Source organism: Nylanderia fulva, unplaced genomic scaffold (genome assembly GCF_048542155.1).
Source record: "Nylanderia fulva isolate GAGA-0341 unplaced genomic scaffold, ASM4854215v1 Scaffold158, whole genome shotgun sequence".
Classification (NCBI taxonomy): domain Eukaryota; kingdom Metazoa; phylum Arthropoda; class Insecta; order Hymenoptera; family Formicidae; genus Nylanderia; species Nylanderia fulva.
In genome coordinates this window covers 188632-214901 of record NW_028189817.1, presented here as the reverse complement: position 1 = coordinate 214901, position 26270 = coordinate 188632, and the positions used below count along the sequence as shown (strand labels likewise).

The 26270-nt window shown below is 30.0% G+C and overlaps 4 protein-coding genes, 1 long non-coding RNA gene and 1 pseudogene across 8 annotated transcripts; 4 read left to right on the top strand and 2 right to left on the bottom strand.

The window, feature by feature from the left end:
- Nucleotides 1-11: 11 nt before the first annotated feature.
- On the top strand, nucleotides 12-1221 carry LOC146723967 (uncharacterized protein C9orf85 homolog). Its single transcript, XM_085480700.1, has 2 exons — nucleotides 12-136; nucleotides 701-1221. The coding sequence occupies exon 2, from the start codon at nucleotides 778-780 to the stop codon at nucleotides 1138-1140; it is 363 nt and encodes a 120-aa protein (XP_085336826.1). The 5' UTR covers nucleotides 12-136; nucleotides 701-777; the 3' UTR covers nucleotides 1141-1221.
- A 1937-nt stretch (nucleotides 1222-3158) lies between these two features.
- LOC146723966 (inactive alkaline ceramidase-like) lies at nucleotides 3159-8997 on the top strand. 2 transcript variants are annotated; one of them, XR_014924263.1, is made up of 5 exons: nucleotides 3159-3376; nucleotides 4809-4965; nucleotides 5047-5284; nucleotides 6384-6757; nucleotides 6846-8997. XR_014924263.1 is itself a non-coding variant. In XM_085480697.1 (4 exons), the coding sequence occupies exons 1-4, from the start codon at nucleotides 3284-3286 to the stop codon at nucleotides 6703-6705; spliced, it is 810 nt and encodes a 269-aa protein (XP_085336823.1). In that variant the 5' UTR covers nucleotides 3159-3283; the 3' UTR covers nucleotides 6706-8997. The 2 variants fall into 2 exon arrangements, 1 of the variants encoding a protein (XP_085336823.1); XM_085480697.1 differs by having other exon boundaries at nucleotides 6384-8997.
- LOC114943621 (6-pyruvoyl tetrahydrobiopterin synthase purple) lies at nucleotides 8863-13227 on the bottom strand. 2 transcript variants are annotated; one of them, XM_029319274.2, is made up of 3 exons: nucleotides 13086-13227; nucleotides 10681-10760; nucleotides 8863-9290 (listed from the first exon to the last, which is right to left on the bottom strand). In XM_029319274.2, exons 1-3 carry the CDS (start codon nucleotides 13172-13174, stop codon nucleotides 9007-9009), a joined length of 453 nt encoding a protein of 150 aa, XP_029175107.1. In that variant the 5' UTR covers nucleotides 13175-13227; the 3' UTR covers nucleotides 8863-9006. The 2 variants fall into 2 exon arrangements, with proteins under 2 accessions (XP_029175107.1, XP_029175108.1); XM_029319275.2 differs by lacking the exon at nucleotides 13086-13227 and adding an exon at nucleotides 12932-13079.
- Nucleotides 13228-14586: 1359 nt separating this feature from the next.
- On the top strand, nucleotides 14587-19441 carry LOC114943619 (uncharacterized). Its single transcript, XM_085480696.1, has 2 exons — nucleotides 14587-14901; nucleotides 15007-19441. The coding sequence occupies exon 2, from the start codon at nucleotides 15986-15988 to the stop codon at nucleotides 18698-18700; it is 2715 nt and encodes a 904-aa protein (XP_085336822.1). The 5' UTR covers nucleotides 14587-14901; nucleotides 15007-15985; the 3' UTR covers nucleotides 18701-19441.
- A 251-nt stretch (nucleotides 19442-19692) lies between these two features.
- Nucleotides 19693-20298, bottom strand: LOC146723965 (uncharacterized). The gene is made up of 2 exons (XR_014924262.1): nucleotides 20148-20298; nucleotides 19693-20081 (listed from the first exon to the last, which is right to left on the bottom strand). It is a non-coding gene; the product is annotated as an uncharacterized LOC146723965 (long non-coding RNA).
- A 385-nt stretch (nucleotides 20299-20683) lies between these two features.
- On the top strand, nucleotides 20684-22685 carry LOC114943631 (uncharacterized; annotated as a pseudogene). Its single transcript, XR_014924261.1, has 6 exons — nucleotides 20684-20784; nucleotides 21044-21179; nucleotides 21256-21498; nucleotides 21599-21770; nucleotides 21849-21955; nucleotides 22356-22685. The product of XR_014924261.1 is annotated as an uncharacterized LOC114943631 (transcript).
- The last annotated feature ends 3585 nt before the right edge of the window (nucleotides 22686-26270 follow it).

Below are 26270 nucleotides of genomic sequence, written 5' to 3'. Positions count from 1 at the left end.
AGTTCAATGGAGAAATGGAGGGGATACAGTGTATTCTCGGGTGTAGTTAGGCATCGTGCAAAGTTTGCCCTAACCTTATAAGAAAAATTTTCAACCTCTAAATTAATTCTTATTTTAACATTTTTTCCATTATACGGTAAATAATAAAACATTTTTTTATAATGATTATATAATTGTCTTTTACTACTCAATTATTTTTTTATAAAAATCTTAAATAAAATATAAAACTGATTCAATATTAATTTCACATTTCATGTTACATTACAATTAAATTTACATGTTTTTCGAATTTGATATAATCTACGTTTTGATTAATATTTATAATTATAGTGTGTAAAAAAATTCTTAAAAATTAATTCAATTTAATTATATCTAAAATGTTTAAAACACAAGCAATCGCAATTATGAATGATCAAAGATGCATTCTCAGAGAAAGAGAGAAAATTATTTTATATAATTTTCCATTATTTAAAAACTGCTTTAAACAATTTGTAGTGATAAAATTCAAAACAAAATTGTTTATAATTTTATGTTTTGCTTATTTCAATACGTGTGCTATGTTGATTATGAAAAGAAAATTTTATTATAATGAAACTAAGTTTCACTATAATATGAAATCTTATTGTGTTAAAATCCTGTTAGGAACACAATAATTCTGAATATGCTGAATGTGATATTATTAACTTTTTTATATTTGCAGGTAATAAAGTTTTGATCGATTAAAGAAGATTTCTTACACTGTATTAAATCAATGAAAAATATTACAATAAATAAAACATGAGTTGTCAAAAAGGAAATAGTAGTCGATCAAGATCTCAGAAATATCAGAATCATACAGTTTTCAAAAATAATTTGTACGATAACTCTAAGAAAATGAAGCATATTAATAGTATTGAAGTCATCGATGTTTGTGAGCGCTGCAAAAAGATAATAGAATGGAAGATCAAGTATAAGAAATACAAAGTCCTTAAAGCTCCAGTGAAATGCATAAAGTGTGAACAAAAAACTGTGAAACACTCTTATCATAATATCTGCTTGCCTTGTGCCAAGCAGAATGGAATTTGTCCAAAATGTGGAAAGATAGAAGAAAGTGAAAAAGTAAAGCCTAATATGGAAGAACTAAATAATTTGGATGAATAAAGAAGAATATCAAACAATTCTAAAAATATTCTCAGAAAAAAAACTGGATATTTTTAGATAACAAATCTAATCAACACTTGAGTATGTATATTGAGTATTAAATTGTTAAATAAAAAATCTAGCTTATACATAAATAATATATACAGGGTGTTTTATTTTAATCACGCCTGACAAAAATCTCGAAAAATCTGAAAGATACAATAAAACGTTTTAGACAAAAATTGTTTAGTTCAAAGAAGGATACAAGATAGTGTCATTGGTTTGAGTGAACGTGCCAAAGTCATATGGAGTACAACTTTATTTTTTTAATGGAACCTTCTATTTTTCATTGCATATATTCTTGTAGCTTATCTCAAGTGCTTTTCAAAACACTAATTAAATTTTTCACGATGTACTTTTTGCATTATGAGAACTTGAAGTTTACAATATTTTGACATAAAATACAAAATATCTTGTGAAACATTCAGTTTTTGGTAATCTTATCCTAATGCTTTAAAAAAACGTATAAAATTTGCAACATTTTTAAAAAATCATTTATGTATTTTCTTTACATCAACTGGTCTCTATTCTATGCATAAAAATATTAAAGTAAAATACTATAAACTTCAAATCTCATACTTAAAAAGAGACCATACATAATGGAAAAATACTTTATTATAGTGTTTTGAAAAGCTTTTGAAATAAACTATAAGAATATGTGTGCAATAAAAAAATAGAGGTTTCTATTTAAGAAATTAAAAGTGATCTTCTCATATTAACTTATTTTGTCTAAAACATTTTTCTGTATCTTTTATATTTTTCGAAATATTTTTCTAGAGCGATTAAAATGAAATATGCTATATAAAAGTAATATAATATAAATAATAATATAAAAGTATCAAATTCCAAACTTTTAAACATCATTTTTATCCCATATTTTATTTTTAGCAAAAAATACAAAAAAATAAACAAATTTCTCCATTAAACAGACACAAATGGTGACAACAAAAACAAACATGAGGATAAAATTAATTCCAAAAAAGAAGATTTATTAATAAAACTAAAATCATTAGACTTATACAAAAGAGGATGATGATAGCAATTTTAATAATGATATTGTTTTATTATGTAATAAAAAATTTGTTAAGTAAAAGGAACTTTCTTAATTATATTTTTAATTTTTTTAATGATAGGTATTAAAATAGTTTCCTTTTTTATTATTATACACATATATTGACAATAAAATTAAAAAAGGCAATTGCCCTGGTGCACAAGTATTTAGTTGGAAAATTACATATAATAAATTTATTTGAAATTATAAATAAGAATGTGATCAATCACATGCGATTGCTTCTAGTAATTTTTCTGCTGAATTTGGCCATTCTTGTGATCACACATTTCCGATAATATCCAATGAAATCCCTAGTTTCAGTTCCATAAATTGTGTAGCCAATAAAATTGTCACTTTTCTGTAAAAGCTGCAAATCAATTGGCTACAAACTTATCGAATCGAATTCTAGCATATATAGGTCTGTTCTTTTTGGCTGAACTGGCTACACTAATTCAGAGGTTATCTTTTTCCTTCCAATCGTCGAGCAAAAAAGATAACCTCTGAACTAGTGTAGCCAGTTCAACTAAAAAGAACAAACATTACACAATTAATCTTTCATTTTATATCATAAATCTGTTATCTTCCTTTTTATATTATTGACTCATCCCCTCTTCTGAAATGAAATTTGCTAATTGTTGATATCGTAATCGTACAAATATCCCCCCCTCTCTCCCTCTCTCTCTCTCTCTCCTCCTCTTCTCTCTCCCCCTCTCTCTCCCCCCCTCTCTCTCTCTCTCTCTCTTTATAATGTAAAGATAACAAATATTCAGCTGACGTTCGTACATCAACAAAGCAGAATTGTTCGGGATGATATTGTTATTATTGTTAGATTGGAAAGAAGGAAAGGCGGAGACAAAGTAAAAACATATTTGTATTCTTTCTACGTATTTTTAGTATGACTCATCAGCCAAATGCGTATATATGTGATTATACGAAAAATAATGTTCATTATTTGATCGTCAGGTGTAAGATGACATTTTGAGAAACTAGCTTGAATCTCATGAAAAAACTTGAATAACTTGAATCAAGAAGAATCAGGATTTTGCTTCAATCATGTGGAAACCTTTTGAGGCTGGCAGTTCACCTGTGGACTGGTGTGAAGGAAATTACAGTATTTCACCCAGCATCGCTGAGTTTATGAATACAGTTCGTACATATTTTTATATATTTATACTATTTATTTAAAAACGCTTTCTCATTTGTTTTAACTTTCGAGTTTATTTTTATAATTTTAGATTAATTTAAACTTTATTATTTCTATCAGTACATATTGATTAAATGTAATAAATTAGTTTTTATAACCGTAATATATTACTTCTGCTCTTAGAGTCAAACAGAGTTTGTCAGTTTGTTTGTCCTCGATGATCTTTATAACAAGTAGACTGATTAAAATGAAATTTTAAGGATTAATTCCTTATCATCTTGGAAGTGTTATAGGCTGTGTAATATATTTTTCTGAGAAAATTTTTTGGGGGTGGGTATGCATCAAAAAAGTTTTTTCAGCTTTTAATGTTAATGTATTTGAATCAAATATAAATAACACTTAAAAATAACAAATAGAAGTGTAAACTTTAATGTTCTAATAATTTAATGATATATTGATTTTTCTACTTAAAAAGAATGGAATGTTATAATTATAAAACATTTTTTTCTAAAATATGTGAAGAAATATTTTAATTAAAGATAAAAGATAACTGTTACTAAAAGAACTGATAATTGGACTATACTTTGGAGACAATTTTTCCTCAACAAAATTATTGAGGCATCAACAATTTTCGAGTTATAAGTGATTGAAAATAAAGAGTTTTTCGTAAACTAAGCCTCATGGAAATAAAATATTAACAAAATCACATTTTCTAATTAATTTTAAGTAGAGTTTACTTTAATAAAATTTATAGATAGGATAGAGTTTACTTTAATAAAATTTTAATTTAAGGTTTACTTATAAAGATACATGACAAAAATTGGGAACATGCAAAAAATGATGGTTTCGACGTTTTTGCTGAGAAAAAAATCGTCTTCAAATAACAAGATATAATATATGTATATAAACATACAAGAATCATTTGGTGAATAAGGAGATGAACAGCTGTTGCAAAAGAAATTGCATATAATTGCAAAAACGAGCATATAAATCGTTTTGAAACTTTGCAGACATTTTTATATATTTGAAGAACATTATATAACAAAATCAAATTTTTATCATTGGTTTTTCATAGTTTGTGAATAATTTAATTATCTGCTTCTCGAAAAAAATTTGCTCCACAAATCACTTTCATGTTCTAGTTTTATGTAATATCCTATTTACCTAACTGCTATCAATTTCAGATTGATACAATGAAAGGAATATGCGTCTCACTGAGATTGGATCAATTGTTATCATTTAAATTAAATAATTAAATTAATAAAATTTTATTTTCTTTATTATTTTTTATTTGATTATTAAAGTGTATTACCTTGATATTTGTTAATCATTTTGCATCCTGTCTATTGCGCTGGTCCTATCACGCCTATTATTACATTTTAATTGAATTTTACGAACCTATCTTTTCTAATCATCATTTAACTTATTTTTTAGTTCAGCAATGTGGTCTTCCTACTACTTCCACCTGTTCTCATGCACTTATTTAGAGATTACGGTCGCTTTGTGAATCCTGGAATTCATATAATTTGGTTTTTATTGATGATAGTGGGACTCAGTAGTGCATATTTTCATGCTACTTTGTCCTTGATTGGTAAGAATGAAAAATATGAAAATATATATCCATTAATTTAAGAAGTAGTGGTTTATAAAGTTTAAATTTTATATGTAATAGGTCAACTCTTGGACGAATTAGCTATTCTGTGGGTATACATGGCAGCTTTTTGCATGTTCTTTCCAAGAAGGTATTTTCCGAATTTCTTTCGCAATGATAGAAAGCTCTTCTCTATATTTGCAATATTACCGACTTTAATCGCTACTGGCTTGGCCATAATACATCCGGCAGTAAATGCTTTCGCATTGATGAGCTTGGGTATACCGGCGTTTGTATTTCTGATCATAGAACTAAAAAGGTAATTAAATAATATAGAAATTTATAAACGTATAAATTTAAATGCAGAAACAAATATGCAGAATGTACAAAAAGAAATCCTTTAATTGTACGAAAACTACGCATTTTCGAAAAAAAATTTTTCAATTGTAGATTTTAAAAAAAGTTTATTGGGCTTATTAGTTTGACCTTTGAAATTTATTTACTGGGCTATCAGTTTGACGTTTGAAATTCAAGATGACCTCGTCCTAATCTTAACAGTAAACATGTATATGGATCACTATAAAGAAATTATCATAACAAGTCTGTGATTTTTTGCTAAGTTTGAAATACTAAAAGTCACAAAAATTTTAGTAGATAAAATTTTTTTAATCACTTTAAGTAACTTTCTTTAAAGTTTAAACAAAACGGAGAAAACTGGAGAATTTCTTTGTTATGTTCACCTATTTGTAAAAAATTCAACAAGTTAAAAAAAGTTCAACCACTATATCATACTATAAAGCAAGGACTCAGCTTTAAGAATCCACTTTAAAATTACTGTACGATGATTTTTAACGGAGTTATGAAAGATCAAAGTGAAAATAACAATTTTTTTCAAATCGCGATAATGTGAGAAGAAAAAATCAAAAGTTAAATTAAAAACGAATTTGCAGGGAAGACTTCAAGCTTTAACGCGAATAAGTCAAACAATTTTTTCAAATCTTATGTATGCGACATGTCTACAAAGTGAGAAAAAAGTTTCCATTTTATTATGTTCGTCGTTTTCTGTGTGTAAAAAATATCAGAATCATTGAAGAAAATGAAAAACAGCTATGACCTTTCGAAATGAGAGATACGAGGTCATCTTGAATTTCAAGCTTTAAAACTCTTAAAATTAAAATTCTTGCTTTTTGAAATAAAGTTACATCTATTTAAAATTTGCCTATTTTTTTATACAATTTTTTTATCCCTTATTATTTTGAAGATTATGCCTTTTTAAATCCTACAACTTTTATCTGAAACATTTTTTTTGGAAAATGCGTAGTTTTTGTAAAGTGAAAGAGTTTTAACACTTATTTTATACTTTGTATATAAAATCAGATTAGAAATCTGAGAAATAATTATATATACAAATTTTGAAGGACTACCTCGATGAGAGTATATAGACTGGGGCTGCGATGTGGCGCCATGTGGATATTATCGGTAACTTGTTGGTTAAATGATCGTTTGTTTTGTGATACATGGCTAAATCTTAATTTTCCCTATCTCCACGCTCTATGGCATCTGTTCATCTTTATCGCAAGTTATACCGCAACGGTGCTCTTTGCATATTTTGCCGTACATGATGAAAAGCCACAACAATTGCCAGTACTTAAATACTGGCCCAGAGATGATTTCGAACTCGGTATACCATACGTGACTATTCGAAGTTATATGAAATTAAACTACAATTCGAACATATAGTTCTTGTAATCTCACTTTGAGACGATCTGATGCATTATTTATTACAATAAATGTAAGGGAATTTTATGTATCTAGATACATACATATATGCGTAGTACATATACATATATTTTTACAACTTATATAAATATTTATTTTAGTAAAATACGTTGCAGCTCTTCCTTTTTATAGAATCACGTGGAAATAAAGTTTAGAGATTAGATTTTACATTATAAAAAAATTAAAAAATAAATACGTACAAAAATTATTACAAGGATATTAAAGAGAATTTAGTAATGATGTTATAATTCACTACATAAGAATATTATTATAATATTTATAATATAATATATTAATATTATATTATAATATTTATTATATTTTTAATATTATTATTTAAAATGTAAAATTATGTACATTATCTAATATTCTGTGGATCTGTTTCTTATTTTCTTAACATATTAAATTAATCATGATATCAAATATTAATAAGCAAATTATTTTTCTTGTAATAGACTAATAAATATTTTTATCTGTGGAGAGCGGATATTAATTTTTTATATGATATTAAATAATAAAGTTTATTTCTCTTATAAAAACCGAAAATAGAACCGTTATAAATATAACATTCATATACTTTATAACAAAATTTGTTTTTAGTGTGAATGATGTAATTATTTCTACATATAATTACTTACACTCATACACTTAAAATAAAATATTCCCTTATACATATAAATGTTATAACTTCGGTTAATTATTTATGATCACATACACTGGTCAAAAAAATTGTCGCAATACACAATTAATATCACAATTTCGCGTAAATTCAAATAAGCGTATCTCCGCGAACAATTATCGTATTTAAAAAAAAATTTTTTTTTAATTTTAAAGAGTGAAATCTCTACTTTAAGAAATTTTCGTTCGATTTTGATTTCATCCTCTCCCCTCTTTCCATTCCGTTAAAAAGTAAAGTATGTATTTTTTTCAAAAAATTGCAAAATTTGACGAACTCTACGGGGTAAAATAAATTTTTTTCGCAAATCTTAAAACAAAAAAATTTTTCAAATACGATAATTTTTCGCGGAAATACGCTTATTTGAATTTACGCGAAATTTTGATATTAATTACGTGTTGCGATAATGTTTTTGACTAGTGTATATTAACAAATTAAAATATAATTTATACATGATTATGTTACTCATGTTAATTTTTTTACAAAGGACTATTTTGCAAATGTTACTTAAAACATTCTAATTGTTACTTAAAAACGTGATGTGCAATTTATATTTTAAGTACATAATAACATATCAAATATATTTAACTTACATATATATACATATGTGTGCGTATGTTTTGTATGTATACAACGTAAACAATATACTCAGGATTTTAATTATGTAAAATTTGAGACTGTATATATACATATGTACAATAAGAAAAAGATATTATGAGTAAACAATTTTCAATTTGTAGCTATATTATATGACATATACAGGGTGTCCCAAAATTAATAGCAAATCTTTTAATGGTAGATTCCTGGGATTATTTGGAGACGATTTTTCCTCAGCGAAAATGTCGAGAGACCATCATTTTTTTTAATAAGGAAAACAATTAGATATTTAAAGACAAGGCTCGTGTGATATTATAAAATTAAGATTTAGAAAGACAGGGCCAACTATAACGAGCATATTAAATTAGTGAGAGATGTAATGTCAACACATAATTGATTTATTTCTTAGTAAATACAATGATAATAAAAATAATAAAACATTTCGGCTGTTACCTCAGCCTTCTTCAGTAAATATAAAAACAATAAAAAATTCTTTTAAGTAAAATTATGACATATTACGCATTAGAGTCTATTTTTTAATGAACATTATGGTTTGATAAGTCGATGAATTTAAATTGGGTTACGCTTATATCATTTATTAAATTAGATATTGTTTCTAATCGGCTAACCATTTTTTAGCTAAGATGGTAAACTTTTTGATTATGTCAAAAAACATGTAAACGAGTTCCCTGTTGTTAGTAGAACAGGTTTTCATTTTTTGCCTCTCTGCCAAATGATCCCCCAGGAATCTGCCATTAAAAGGTTTGCTATTAATTTTGAAATACCCTATATATATACATATATATATGATAAAATAGGAATGTGTGTGTATTAATATCTACATGTTTTATAGTATATACATATAATTTATGTATAATAATTTTATTTTTTTTATAACTTAATGTGTATAAGTAATAAAAAATGTAAAATTTAAAAATGTATAAGTTTGTATAAATGATGTAATTAAAAATTGGAAGATATATTTTTTTTCATTCATATTCTCCTCTAAAATACATAACATTTTTATCCGTTTCATGGACCTTGACTTCGTACAATAATTTAGGATTAGACATATATTTTTTTAGCTCCTCGAAAATATAGACAGCTATATTTTCAGTTGTCGATGTTTTTGCTTTGAAATAATCTACTTGTTTATCAATATTTTTGTGATCCATTTTTTTTATCACCACTTTCTGCATTACATCCTTCAAATCTGTCAAATTGAGAATCATGCCTGTTTTTGGATCTATCGGTCCGCGCACAGTTACTTCTACTGTAAATGAAAATAAAGAAACTTGATGTTACTTTATCTGCAAATCTCAATTTGAAATTTAGTTATTAAAACGTTTATTATGTATAGTATAATAATAAAAAAAATTGAAAAGAATTCGAAAACAATAGTGTCTATGGCCACTATTTATTTTTTCTTGCAACTTTCATATTTATCAGAAAGAAATAATTTTATCGGCTCTCAATATTAAGAATATAAATATGATGTTTTTACATCGGCCAACAGAGCCAAAGCACGAAAAATTAATTATTCGGAACTGTATCTCTTGGTTTGAGATCACTAAGTTCCATATTTATATACTACATAATGATGTACTTAAATTTTATTTTAAGACATTTTGGTACAAAAAAAAATTAATTTTTTACATTTAATGAAAACGTTCTTTTTTTATTATATGAACTTATGATATACATATATGATATAATGAGTGAAAATATAAGTATATGCGGGGTGTATCAGATCACCCGTGCCAGCCGAATATTTCAAAAACCGCGAACGACAGGCAAAAATGTTCCCTACAAAAGTTGTAGAATTTTGAGTAACGCATTACATAGTAATATTAGTACGACCTTGAATAGCGTTGTCAAGGTCACGTAAAGATCGCCTTCAATTTCTTAAATGAAATCTTCTATTTTTCATTACATATTCTTGTAGCTGATGTCGAGAGCTTTCCAAAACACTATAATAAAACATTTTTTCATTAAGTACTTATTGAGTTATAAAAATTTTAAGTTAACAATTTTTTTTAATAACATGTAAAAATTTTTTTTTAATAACATCGTGCAAAATATTTAGTTTTCGGTAATTAAACCTTGATACTTTTATGCATGGAATAATGAGACGAATTAATTGGTGTGAAGAAAACACATAGTTGCTTTAAAAAGGGTGTATGTTTGCAACATATTTTTTTTTAAAAGCAATTATGTGTTTTCTTTACATTAATCGATTGGTCTCATTATTCCGTGAATAAAAGTATTAATGTGATTACCAAAAACTAAATATTTTGTACGATATTTTACATTTTATGTAAAATATTGTAAACTTCAAACCTTTATAATTCAAAAAGTACTTAATGAAAAAATGTTTTATTATAGTGTTTTGGAAAGCTCTCGACATCGGCTACAAGAATATGTAATGAAAAGTAGGGAATTCCATTTAAGAAATTAAAGGTGATCTTTACGTGACCTTGACAACGCTATTCAAGATCGTACTAATATTACTATATAATGCGTTACTCGAAACCCTACAACTTTTGTAGGGAACATTTTTGTCTGTCGTTCGCGGTTTTTGAAATATTCGGCTGACACGGGTGGTCTGATACACCCTGTATAATTATAAGTATATATAATTAAATATAAGTATAAATAATTACCTGTGTAATTATGACCGTGCCCCCAGGGATTATTGCATTTCCCATATATTGTTGCATTTTCGTGCTCATTCAAAAATGGGCTAAATTATTAAAGTATTTAAAATATTGATATAAAAAATATCCAAAATCTATCAAACAATTTCTATTTACGAATTCTTCAACCAATTTCTGAAAAATCAACTTTCTACGAACAAAGCTTGAATATTCAATACATCTATTTAATTTTAATAAAATGCAATATTTTTTATTTAAGATAGTCGACTGAAATTATTGATCAAACAAAATATTTATTATGTATATACAAAATAGAGATGAAAACCAAGAGCTCAAGTTCTTTTCTGTCTTGAATTTTGTCGCGAATTATATAGACATTACATTTAAACAAAGTCTTTAACATTGTATCAAAATTTGTGAATTAATAAATAAATAAATCTTGATAAATTTTATTGTACAATTTATTTTTGTTAGAAATATGATGCGCAGATTAAACATTAATATAAAAAGAAAGTAATTATATAATATAATAATTATTTTAATATTATGTATACAGGGTGCAACAAAAACATCGAAACACTGGATTATCTCGAACAATATATAAGCCTTATAAAAAATGTCTCAAAATTATAGGGCTTAATACAATAAGCTATATAATGATCTTATCAGTTTGACCTTGTATAGTCATTTGAAGGTCACCTTCAGTTTTTTAAATGGAACCCCCTATTTTTCATTGCATGTAGCTTATCTCGAGAGCTTTCCAAAACACTATAATAAAGTTCATTCTCATTAAGTACTTTTCGAGTTATAAGATTTGAAGTTAACAATTTTTTGACATAATAATATAAAATATCTTGTAAAATATTCAATTTTCGATAATCATTCTTTAATACTTTTATGCACGGAATAATGAGACCAATCAATTGGGGTAAAGAAAACACATAGTTGCTTTTAAGAAAAAGTATGGAACTGCATGTTGCAAATTACATTTCTTTTTTTAAACAATTATCTGTTTTCTTTATACCAATTGATTGGTCTCATTATTCCGTGCATAAATGTATTAAAGTAAGATTACTAAAAACTAAATATTTTACAAGATATTTTACATTTTATGTCAAAAAATTGTTGATTTGAAACATTATAACTCGAAAAGTACTTAATAAAAATATATTTTATTATAGTATTTTAGAAACCTCCTGAGATAAGCTACAAGAATTTGCAATAAAAATAGGTTTTGTTTAAAAAATTCAAGATGACCTTCACGTGATCATCACACAACTATCCTAAATATAAGATCAAACTGATAAGATCATTTTACATATAACTTGTTTTAAGCCTTACAATTTTTATTCGAGATTTTCCATTTTCTGTAGGACTTATATTTTTAGAGATAATCCAGTGTCCCGACCTTTTTGTTACCTGTATATCAAAAATAAATATTATATATATAATAACATATATATAAATAATTATTTATATATATTAACATATTTCATAAAAAATCATAACTATTTCTGATTTCAAATGTATGTACATAATTAGAATTAAATATAGTTACAGAAATAAGCAATCCAAAAAATTTATTAACAACAAATAGTGACATTTTGCACAAAATTACTACAAATCGAAGAAAAATAACATTCAAACCTTTGTTAGAACTAATATAGAAACTTTATTTTTTTTTAATATGTTCTAATTTTAAAGGTCATCTAACTTATTTCTTTTGAATCGCTTATTCGAAACACTTACTCTTCAATATATTTATTAGAATCAATCATATAAACTTTCAATCATTATTTAGCTCAATATATATATATATCCCGCAAGTGATGTCCATACTGAAACTAGCAGGTATTCTTGGTGTCATTTGATTACAGCCTATGTTATTTATTGCGAGCTCTTGAGTTTTGAATTATGGGATATTTAGAACTCTCGAAATCCATTCATTTAAAAAAAAGTACGGCAAAATTCCTTTCCTTTTTTTTCATTATCTACAATTGAGCTAAATAATGATTGAAAGTTTATATGATTGATCCTAAAAAATATATTGAAGAGTAAGACAGAAGTGAGATTTATCTGAGTTTTGATGTAAATGGAAAGCAACTAATAATATATTAGTTGCTTTCCATTTACATCAAAAATCAGATAAATCTCACTTCTGTCTTTCTTCAACATCCATGTTAAAAAAAGGACAAAAGTGAGATTGATCTAAGTTTTGATGTAAATGAAAAGCAACTATTGTTTTACTCTAACTTACTGCGGCATGTTCACCAGTCCAGTAATAAAGAATAAACCTATTATTTTTCTTAAAAATAGATCGATTTTTCAAGGTGATCAAAGAATTCATAAGAAATCGTATGTATTAATTGTAAGTCTAAAAGATTTGTCTTATATATACAACTGCTTCAAACCTGTGCAAACAATGACTACATGATATTTGCTCTTTTCTTGTTAAATATGCAATAGGAAGCGATTTTTGTTTACAAGACGGTGAATCCATCTTCTAACATATGGATACCATAAAAGAACTAGGCTAACAGGCCGATTCTGAATTGATAAAGAAGACCTCATGCGGTGACAAAGCGAAACTCCGGTTTCAAGGTTATCAAAACACTAAGGGTGCGATTACATGGACGCGCGGAAACGCGGAAGAGAAAGTAACTAAACTTTACTAGAGTCCCGCATTTCCGCGCGTTCCGTTCCGTCTGTTTTGATTGCCTTATATTACATGGAGTACATTTTGAGCAGAAAAGCGGAACGGTATAGTGACAAATAGACATTTGTATTAATTTTTTAAATTTATATTTACTTAATTCATTGTAATTCCTTTTAATATGTTCATCTTTTCAACTTATCTATTGAATACAAGCATTTTAATCAATAAATATAGTTAAATATTAATATTTTATAATTCCCCGTTCCGCTTTTCCGCTCAAAATGTGCTCCATGTAATATAAGGCAATCAAAACAGACGGAACGGAACGCGCGGAAATGCGGGACTCTAGTAAAGTTTAGTTACTTTCTCTTCCGCGTTTTCGCGTTTCCGCGCGTCCATGTAATCGCACCCTAAGGCTTAGAACATATAGATATGGAAGGGGAATAGGAGCGCAAAACTGTGTCCAAGTTGAGTGCGAGAGAGAACCACGTTTTTAAGGAAAGAGAAGGGTAGATTGTTACCTACGTTCGCAATGCGCAAACGCGAATTAGCGAAAGCACCAATTACATTTCCAGTTTCAAACGGCGCGGTGAGCGTGACGTCACCGTGACGTCATCTACGTTTGCACATTGCGAATAAAGGTTAAAAGCTATCTTTCTCTCTTGCACCAAACTTGGAAATAGATTTTTAGCACGACAGACAAAGCAATTCCCCTCATAAAAAAGAATTCGCGGCACACTGAAAAAGCTGAAACGGTCTGAACTTTATTCCCCACTATATTTTCTTGACGCCGAATCTAGAGAAAGTTTAGTAAGTTTAATTTGACGCTGGTTTCTAGCGTCCGTGAAATTGCACCTTAAGGGTCGACAGGCGACATGGTAAAGACGTCTATTGGCCTGCCGGGAATTACGGATTCGTTTATCTCAGATATTAGCCAAAATACTTAATGAATCTTATTAAATTAACGATATTCTTAATCAGTAGGATTGTCTGCAGGGAGACAAAGATTGATTTTTTGGAAAAAAGATGAATATAAAATTCATAATATAACTTGGGGAGATGCGCAGCTAGCAGCGGGTAAGGTTGGGTTAGCCACGAGATCGTATTTAATTTATTATAAATTTTTAAGAGCAATAATGCAAAATTCGACTCTTTGTCTTTTTGCTTTATTATATAAAGAATATATTAAAAAATATTTCACGAAGCTACGTAACTTCTTTTTATGTAATATTTAGGATGAACAAATCTCACTAGATCTATACTTATGGGGAAATTTTTGTGGTAACATACTGACAGCTTGACAAGGAGAGAGTATCATTCTGTCTTTGTCTCTCTTGCATCTGAAAACCGATTTCCAATTTATAATGAAGAAGAGGATATTCGACAAGAAGAAAATAACAGAGAAATATATGTAAGAAAGAGGAAAATGGAGAAATATCAAGAAGAATTAACCAAAGCTAAGATGGTAAGACAGAATATGAAAAGAAACTATTGGGAAGATAGAAATAAAAAAGAAGATAAGAGCTATTAAGACTAACCAATGTCTACCATACTTTTATGGAATGCAGGAGGTATAAAAAACAAGAAATCAGAATTAAAAAACAATATTATTCCGTACGATATTGTAGTTATTTCTGAAACTAAATTGAACAGAAATAATATTTTATATTTTTCAGGATTTAAGACATATAAATCTAACAATGCAACTAATAGTGGTGGAGTTGCAATTTTAGTTAAAAATAACATTGATTTCGAAGTTATTGAAGAATGGAACATCTCCTCCCCAAACATAGAAGCTATCGGTATTAAAATTAAAAATACAAATAACAACTTCAATTTAATAGCGGTCTATAGAAAACCATATGGTTCAGAAACAATTACTTCATGGCAGGATATATTAAAATTTAAAGGAGTCGATGACAATTCAATTATTTTGGGCGATTTCAACTCCCACCATACTATTTGGAATTGTGATAGAATAGACAAAAACGGAGAAAATTTATACTTAACAATGTTTAACAAAGGCTACGTTAGTATAAATAATGATACTAAATCTCGGCTAAATTACTACAATCAGTCTGCTTCTAATATTGATTTGGCATTTGCTAATAGAGACCTAATAGGAAAGCTAGAATATGTACAAATAAAAGATACATGGGGATCTGATCATTATCCAATAGAGATTAGTGTTAATAGTATTATTTCACAATATAAAAAAAGAACAAATAGAATTACAAACAAAAACACAGATTGGAGGTCTTTTAAGAACAAGGTAGAGGAGGATTTACAAAAAATCCAGGACAGATCGATTGATTGTGGTAATTTGGAGGAGAAATATAAAATATTTATAGATATTATCAAAAAAGCAGCCATGTTAGCAACAGGTAAAAAAACTGACAAATGTATAGATAATAACTCTAATGTAAATAATAGAATTGATGCGTGTAAGCTCAGACAACCTGTTAAATGGTGGGATAATGAATGCTCAGAGATAATAGAGAATAGAAAAAAAAACTAAAGATATGGAAACGGACAGGAAAAGTGGAGGATTTTATTGAATTCAAAAAAAGTCGCGCACTAGCTAGAAAAGTCATCAATAGAAAGAAAAAAGAAGATTTTATTAAATTTTGTAATAGTATTAATAAACATACTAGTATGAAGTACGTTTGGAATTCAATGCGTATATATAAGAATGTAAGAAATAAGATTAACTGGAACGTTTGGCAACATAAAGATAGAGAACAAGAAATATGGAATACGATTGAAGAACTTGCTCCTCCATGGGTTGCAGAGGAAAAAACAACAAGACGGATAACAAATACGACAGATAGAGAGGAGTTGAATAGGATGTTTTCTATGGAAGAGCTCTCCCGTGCCCTATGGATGATTAAAAGAAACTCAGCTCCAGGGTTAGACGGAATAGATTATATAATGCTAAAAAACCTACCGAAAATTGGCAAACAATTACTTCTAAGGTTGTTCAATGAAATTTGGATGAGGGATTGGTTTCCGTCGGATTGGAGAAACTATCAGATTTTGTTTATTGATAAAATAGGAAAAGAAAAAGTCAGACCTGTTGCACTTTCTTCATGTGTAGGAAAATTAATGGAAAGACTGATAAACGAAAGACTTATTTGGTGGCTAGAAAAAGAAAAAAAGCTATCATCAATGCAAAATGGATTCCGTAGGGGGAGATCATGTATGGAAAATTTAGTAAAGCTAGTATCGGATGTTCGTGGAACGAATCTGGCCGACAATTACACCTTAGCGGCTTTCTTGGACATCTCAGCGGCGTACGATAATGTAGACTTTGATATATTAATAGAGAAATTAAGAAGGGAAAAGTGTCCAACGGGTATTTACAATTTTATTAGTAGATGGTTAGAACCTCGTGATACATCTTTTGTGATTAATAACCAAAGAGTAGAAATTAGAAAAGTTAACAAAGGCTTGCCACAGGGAGCAGTTCTTAGCCCTATTCTATATGCGTTATACACGAATAAATTGACTTCCAGATTGGAAAATTCAGTCCAAATAGTACAATTTGCGGATGATATCGCGGTATATGTACAAAGTTCCAACAGATTTGAAAATAAAATAAACTTGGAGGTAGCAGTTAATAGAATAGCGAAGAATCTAGAAATTCTAAAACTAGACTTGGCACCACATAAAACAAATCTGGTGGAATTTTCTAAAAAGGGATTCTGTGATAAAAGGCTCTCTATTAATGTTAAGAAAACAAGAATTTTTAATAATCAGGGAGCTAGATTTCTAGGAATTTGGTTAGATAATAAGCTGGATTTGGATAAACAAGTTAGTGATATTAGAGGCAAAGTTAGTAGAGCTAATAATATTATGAAATACCTTAGTAATATAACTAGAGGCGTAGAAGTGAATACTGCTTTGATTCTATATAAAAGTATAGTAAGATCAGTTATGGATTACGGTTTGTTTGTGTATAGTCCAACTTCAAAATCTGTTCAACTTAAATTAGAAAGGGGCCAATTCCTGGGAATTCGTACAGCTTTAGGATATAGAAATAGCACGCCAAATAATGTGTTGATTGCAGAATCCAAGGTTATTTTATTAAAAGATAGAGCTTTGATGTTAGCTAAAAATTTTTGTAGCAAAATATTTAAATATGGAGAAAATACACTTAGAAATAGTCTTAATAACCTTCTAAACAAAGAGATGTTTGCAAGATATAGAAATCCAAGTTTTAATAAGAGTACTATTAGTGAAGCATGGGAGTATACGCGTCGTTTTAGCAACAGACTAGGTGCCCAAGAACACACTTTTGAAATATGGAACATGGAATATAGCTCCCTGACTAATGCGATAAATATAGATTTTGAAATCGGCAAGATCATTAAAAAAAAAGGAAAAAAAAGTGACTGTGATATTAGTAAAATAAAAGGATATAGGACTTTAGATATTAAAATGATTAACGAAATTAAACAGAGATATAAGTTAGATAATAAAACTTTTATTATGTATACTGACGGTTCTAAAGACATAACGGCTCAATCAACAGGTGCTGGTATAGCCATTGAGGAGCAAGACGAAGGTTATTATATTAGTTTACCTAAGGAATGCACAATATTTACGGTAGAGGCAATAGCAATTTCTACAGCTCTAAAGATTGCAGAAAGTAGAAGGAATTCCTTCAATAATGTAGTTATATTTTCTGACTCGAAGTCCGTTCTTCAAGCTATCTCTCAAAATAATATTAATGTATATAAAAATAAGTATGTTCTTGAAATAAGAAGGCTATATAGTCGATTTAAAGATCTTTATTTTAAGAATATATTGTTTGTATGGATTCCATCTCACTATGGAATCTCGGGAAATGAAATTGCAGATTTCCTAGCAAAAGCAGGCACCCAGGAACCGGCAAATGTTGAATTTGATATTCCTATTAGAGATTTAAGAAATATATATAAAAATGAAGCGTGGATAAGAACACAAGAATATGTTATTAGAGATTCTAGATTGAAAGGAAAGTACTATTTTTCTAACTTTTATGATAGGAACAGTAAAATACCGTGGTTTGAACATTTTAACGAGGAAAGATATTTTGTAACCTTTGTAAATAGATTAAGAGCGAATCATTATAATTTAAATGCATCGTTAGCAAGGAAAAACTATATAAATGACACAAGATGTGATTGTGGCTACGAATATGAGGATATCGATCACGTGATTTGGCGATGTCATCGATACGACGAAGAGAGAATGAGAATGGGAGACATCTTAAGTAGCAGGAATATCGACGGAGTGGAAAGCGTTACAGACATCCTGAAGAAAAAAGATTGGAAGAAATTTGGTGTTATATTCAATTTTATCAAGAAATTGAACAGAATTATTTAAAAACTTACTGGGCTCGCAGATGCGAGTAATTTAAAAAAAAAAAAAAAAAAAAAAAAAAGGCGCCCTCTACCCTAGCCTTGCGTTATATCGGGTGTCCACCGTGAAGTAATGCTTACGCGGTTCCGCGGTGGACAATACCCATATGACCAGGGGCTTCAGTCAGGTTTTAGGTCGGTCCCCCGCCCGATAGTCCCTCGGGATACTACGGGCGGGAATCCACCACGAAGCCTCCTGGCCCTCCCTCAGGGGTCAGGACGGCGAAGTTTGGTTTAGGCAAATTTCCTGACTTAAAAAAAAAAAAAAAAAAAAAGCCTTGCGTTATATAACCTCAAAAACCGATCCGGTCAGGTTGACGACGCGTGTCCCGAGTGAGATACGAAAACCAAAAAAAAAAAAAAAAAACGGTGTGAATAAAAATAAATGTTACAGAGAAACAAAAAGAAATTATGTTAAATTTTATGAATAAACATTCGGATTTCGGTCGGGGCCGGATACATTTTTGAACATGCTTGAATAAAATTGACGCGGCGTGTTATGAGAATTGATCGATATAAAACAATACATTAATAAAAAAGTAGTGTTTAAAAATCTTTTATTATAAAGTTAAGAAATGTACTGTGATAATCTTAATTATTAATTTATTATAAGATTATGAAATGTACTAATTTTATGTGATACAATTTATGTGATAAATATATATATAAATTTATATATAAATATATATATATATCCTATTCAAAATACCATCACACAATATTTCTTAATTCGTACTTCTTCTGCTTGCATTATATTTATATCATTAAATGGTATCGGCACTTCTCCTTCTTCCTCCAAATATACTTCATTTCCCATACAGCACCGATAGATTGCAAAAACATTACAACAATCTTTCACCGCAATATTGCAATATTGCAAATTCACTGCAAAATGTTGCTACATCATTGCTGTTGAATTGCAGCAATGTTAAAATGTCCGCTTTTTGGAAGATTGCAACAAAATATTACAACAATATTGCAATGTTATGAATTTGCAATAATGCATTGTTATTGCAACCATAAACTAATGTTGCATATACAGGTATATAAATGTAAATAAATCATTAATGAAAATACGTTGTAATTAATTTATATATATTACAATATATAAATTATAGAATTTGGATTACATGCAATATTTCCGAAATATTAATGTCATGTTGCTACAAGTGTGCTGAAATTTTGTGCACCTATATCTCTGCAATGTCTTTATAATGTTGCATTGCAACTTGCAACATTGCAACGTTGCTGCAATATAATTGCAATAATCTGTGCTGTATGGGTTAATGGAATTCTCCATTTATAAGCAATGTTATGTAAAACACAACATGCATTTACAATTAGAGCTGTAAAGAATAGATTTAAAAAATACCTTTTCTTATCTCAATTATGCACTATAATTATTTACATACCAGCAAATTCTGGTGTATAATGTAATGTCCTCTCTTTTAATACGTATTTTAATCGCGCTCTACTCTACATAACATATAATGCAGTAGGATATACGACACATTTTGACATTATTCGACACAATAATTCTTGTCGAATAATCTCACGTGAAATATTTCGCGTTTCCATTATAATGAAAATTAGCCAATCAAGTAAATGCTCACTTTTGTCATTTTCACTAGGTTTTGAGATACACAATCGACCCCCAGGGTACCTATTACGGTTATTTGGGTGAGTTTGCTCACGAGATGAAAATCACAAAAGTGAGAGATTCACTAGATTTTAACCAATAGAAGCGTAGACAACCTAGTGAATCTCTCACTTTTGTGATTTTCACCTCGTGAGCAAACTCAACCAAAGAACCGTAATAAGTACCCAGGTCAGAGTCGGGTTATAATGAGCAGTCTGATGGACGCGGCAAGTTGCCGCGCGCGGCAGTTCAGAAAGAACTAGATCTAGGGGCTTCTGAATCACTCCTGCGTTACCGCAAGTGAAGTTGGAATAATCCAACTTCACTTGCGGCAACGCGGGAGTGGTTATTTGTGCACATTTCAAAATAAAATTGAAACGATGGCAGGAGTAAATGTGGAGATTCCAAAGGTTAGTGTATGTTATTATATCCAAATATAATATAAGTTTAATATAAAAAAATATTAAGAAAGCAATCGCGAAGGTAATATATATGATTGTGCATAATTCAAGATTGGAGGTTAAGTGTATGTTTTGGTCGTTTCGGAAGAGAAAAACGTATTGTAACATGTGCGTACGAATCTATTTCAATTCTTATAAACATTTATGACTTGGAACCGAACTTTAGAATGACACATCGGGTGATATAATTGATTTTTTTTTATGGCAGAAAGTATACACATGCGAATTATGCGAAATAATTCTTGGGGACCTTGAGGATGAAGAAACATGGTCCCATGAATGTTTTGCAAATTATTCAGAGATTGTTTTTGATGTGAATAGCTTGTATTTATATCCCAAATGTGGTAAGTAAAATATAAAAGGTGAAAGTGACCGATATAATACTATTTGAGCGAATGTAACAATTTAAATATCTTGTAGAAGATGGAAGCATTGTGCGCCGAAGTGCGATTAATGGAGCAGAGCAGATTGTAATAGAATCGCCTCTTCCGACACAAGAGCCGTGCCCAGTGGAAAACCTGGAAGAACTTATCATTACAGAAGTGTCGGCACGAGAACTGTTATGAAATCAAAAACTGAGTATAACAAAACGTGACAGGCAAACTGTACAACAACTTTGGAAGCAAGTGGCTAATGCGACGAATGATACGTATATATATTTGTGTGTGTATGTGAGAGAGAGAGAGAGAGAGAGAGAGAGAGAGTAGTTAAAGAAAACTCAATAGAATTAAAGTGATATAACAGTACGATTTTATTATTACAGGCGAATGTTCTGTCGATGAGGTAAAAAAAAAATGGAAGAACTTAAGGGATCGTTACATGAAAATAATCTCTCTTGAAAAGTTGCCAAGTGGATCAGGAAGTAAACCATCTCGCAGAAAGTGGCAACATTACGAATTATTGTCTTTCTTACGTGACACTTCTTTGGAAAAAGAGTTAATATTTCACAAAAGCATTCACTGCAATACTAAAAACAGTTAATATTGATATTATTTCATTTTATTGTATTTTAGGACAGTTTCAAATATGATGAGTCGTGAGGAAGACACTAGCAATGATGACACGGAAATCCAAAGTGTGGACGTCGTAGAAGTCAACGGTGCGATTGATGCATCAAAAAGTATTTCGTTCATAAGCTGTACGGGCAAGTAAATAAATTTAAAAACAGAAAGAGAATAATAAGAAGAATATGCAATAATAAAATAAAACTTTTGCAGGGTCTACAATGTAGTCGTTATGACAATACGACGCTGCAACGGACCAATCAGAGAAAAAAAATCATATATTCTCTTCTTTGATTGATCCGTCACAGCGTCGTAACATTGTAACGACTGCATCGTAGACCCCGCATTATATTCAAAATTCCACATTAATTATCAACCGACACACATATATATATATTGTAGGAAAATTGTACAAATTGAATATCTCACTTGTTAGTACTATTACAGCTAGCTACATCAATTTTGTCCAATAATACAAAATGTATTATTATGTAAAAGTCATTCTTTCATTTTCAGGAATGAAAAGAAAACGAAAAAGTACTGAGCGCGAAGAAGACTTGATGAAGCAGATAGCAGAGGCCTTGCAGACTCCACGACCACCTTTGCCAACTCCTCCTGTTCTTGACGAAGTTGACAATTTTACTTCGATGATTGCCTGCCAGCTACGAGAGTTGTCATCAGTCCGCAGACGCGCAATAATGTTGAAAATTCACGAGCTCTTACGTGCTGAATTATTGCGTAACGACAATTCGGCAACAACAATAATATAACGTAAAATATAATAATATGAATAATATATGTATACGTATAGTAATAAAACGAGACTGATTTTGTTAGTGCAATAAAGCCGAAGCGTATTTATTCAAATAGTTATTACTCAACTGGACCGGGATACCAAGAAACATTAAAGTTATGATTATCTAGGAAAGTAGGAAAAAGAAGTTTTAAAGAATTAGTTTGCATGATTAAAAGGTGTGATTTATTTCCTTTGCATGTGTAGTATACAAATAATGATTATATCTGTGATGTCTAGTATAATATTATAAATAAAACGAAATAATATGCTAATGTATCATTTATCATTTTGCCATGCCACTGAGCCTTCATTATTAAAATATTTACAAAATTCATCTCTAATGAGCATGGCACCCCGAGTACTTGTATTTGTACTACATTTGGAGATGTCCACAAGTGCACAACCATCTTCCATAATCGTCCTCCACGAACCTCGTATGTGATCACCCACAGCCGTTTCTTTATCCAACATACCTGGTGGAATATAATTGTTCTTCTCGATATCACTCTTGCGGAGCCAGTTATGAATGCAGATTGTACCTTGTACGATCTTCATAGCAGTTTCCACACTACTAATGATCGGTTTTCGATAAACTCGCCATTGGCTAGCAAGTATTCCGAAACAATTCTCTATCACTCGTCTGGCTCTACTGAGTCTATAATTGAAGATGTGCTGTTCGGCGGACAAGTTATTTTTGCCAGAGTATGGCCTTAGCAAATATGATTTCAATGGAAAGGCTTCATCCCCGACAATGCAGTAAGGCAAAGACGGGCCTCCTTTGTAAAAACTGTCCGATTTTGGGATATTCATTTGACCTGCATTAAGTTGTTGACCGAATCGGCTTTCACGAAAAATGCCTCCATCACTTCGCCTGCCATACGCACCAATATCGACGAACCGGAAAATATAATTGGCATCACAAATAGCTAATAGCACAATGCTATGACTGTTTTTATAGTTGTAGAAATTGGAGCCAGCATTATCCGGATACTGAAATTACACAAAGATTATTATATATTTTTCACATACTGCAAGAAAATTGGAGTCTGCTCGTATTGTTTTTTCTATTTATTTCCCGATAGTTTTTAATATTTGAATAATGCCTGAAAAGAATTATAATACAAGTATTACTTACTTGAATGGTTACATGCTTTCCATCGATTGCTCCAATGCAATGTGGAAAGTCCCATATATCTTCAAAATCTTCTGCGATGCTCCGCCAGTCATCTTCGAATAACTGAGGTGGAAGAACCAAAGGACACAAATGTTCCCAAATAATCTTGCATGTTGTAGCAATAATATTGCTTACAGTCGTCAAGCCTACTAAATATTGATATGTCATTGAAGACATGGAATCACCAGCTGCCAGAAATCTGAAACGTAATGCAAATTGATGTAATGCAACATTTACATTCATATAACTAAAATAAAAACAAAAGATGTTTACCGTAATGTCAACGTCAATCGTTCTGCTGCACTTATCGGCTCTCGCACGACGTATTGTTTCTCTAGATGCGGGCCTACAATGGCTAACAACTCTTCGTATTGCGTGGTTGACATCCGAAAATAATTATGGAACCGCAGATCTTCCAATTTAAGTGTTGGCAGCAAGGCATGGTAAAAACCATGCTCACAGCGTTTTTTAAAAATTGGAGCAACCCAGAAACGCTTCTTTTTGTTGATCCGTCTGTTTTTTGCAGCTAATAACATAGCTAATGATCCGAGCAACTTGTCACGTCGGTCTGCTTCTACATTCTGTTCCTGACTGCACTGCATTGACCACTCATAAATTTTCATTTTCGCAGACATGATATATTGATTATTTAAACTGATAACTGAGATACTGAGGAATTGAGGTTATATTGTTTCGCGACAAACGCGATGACGCCGAATTCGCGCGACAGAGCGGCAAGCGGCATCAGTTTCAGAAGCCCCTAGATCTAGTTCTTTCTGAACTGCCGCGCGCGGCAACTTGCCGCGTCCATCAGTAGGCACCTTTACGGTGGAAACACCAATAACCCTACCCTATAAAATTTTAGGGTAGGGTAATTGATGTTTCCACCGTAAGAGTTCACTATAACCCGACTTTGACCTGAAAGTCAATTGTGTAATTTTTTCTTAAAGTGGAAACGTGAAAAGTGAAAAATTTTCGCCAATCACGCATTGATTTTAAAAGAAAATCGATGTGTGATTGGAAGAAATTTTTCACTTTTCACATTTTCACTTTAGAAAAAGTTATACAATAGACGCCCTGGACTCTGACCTGATTTAAACTCTCGGTGAAAATAGTCTATATTTAACAAAAGTGCTCGACCCTATATGTTGTCCTAGGGAGTTCCGGTTTCGCCTTGTTGACAAGAGGTTTGTTCTTTTCAACTGAACTGGCTACACTAGTTCAGAGGTTATCTTTTTCCCTTTAATGTTGAGCAAGAAGGACAATCTCAGAACCAGTTTAGCTGAAAAGAACAGACCTAAAGATGCAGTCCCATGCACAGCGAAAAATCGGAAACGGCAAAAAGAGAATTACAAAAACGGAATAGACGCGCATGCGTAGTGTGCAGTATGTAAATCTTGTATCTATGTGATCAACATAAGATTGTAACATAACCCCCATACGGCACAGAAATATTGCAGCAACATTGCAGCAATATTTATTTGCAAAATTACAACATTGCAGCAATATTGCAGCAACGGTAAAATGTCCGCTTGTAGCAATATTACAATACAATACTGCAGCAATATTACAATACAATACTGCAGCAATATTACAATGCAATAGTGCAACAATATTGCAATATAATATATGTATATATATGTATTATAATGCTTTGTATTGACGTAAGATCGCGTTGACTGAACTTGCTGCACTAGTTCAGAAGTTATCTTTTTCCTTCCAACAATGTCGAGCAAAAAAGACAACTTCTGAACTAATGCAGCGAGTTCAGTCAATGCGAACAGACCTATAAGTGGTATTTTTACATTCTAATTAAATCTGAGATATATATATCTCATAGATTGTTAGAATGTGCGTGTTTGTAAATATATATTACATGCAGTATAAAAGAGAATATTTCAGAAATTAATATTTATGTATATATATGAGTTACATAAAATAAAATATACGCAACATTTAAATTTATTCTTACTATATATTGCAATAAAAAAACCAAATTATATAAAAATTTTATATACAAAATATGTTAATATATAACACGGTATATATTCATATATAATAATCTGCGTATATAATATACATATATATGTACACGTGCACAACATATGATATAATAATTTTTTATAAACCTAATAAAAACAAAAAATTTACTTAAATTGCATTAAAGTATCTTAATCATGTAAGAACAAAAAATACATATTATTTTTACTATTTATAAAATTATAACAGTATATTTTCAATATTGCTGCAACATTATTACCACACTATTACAGCAATGTTCTATATTCATATTTCAGCAATGTTGCTGAAATATTGCTGCAATATTGCTGCAAGGTCCTGTGCCGTATGGGCCCTCGATGCTGCGCATATAAAATAAAAGTACAGCGAGCAAGTTTAAATTGTTAAAATCATTTATGAATGTTCTTCTCTTCTTTTTAGTAAAAGATAAAGACAGTACATC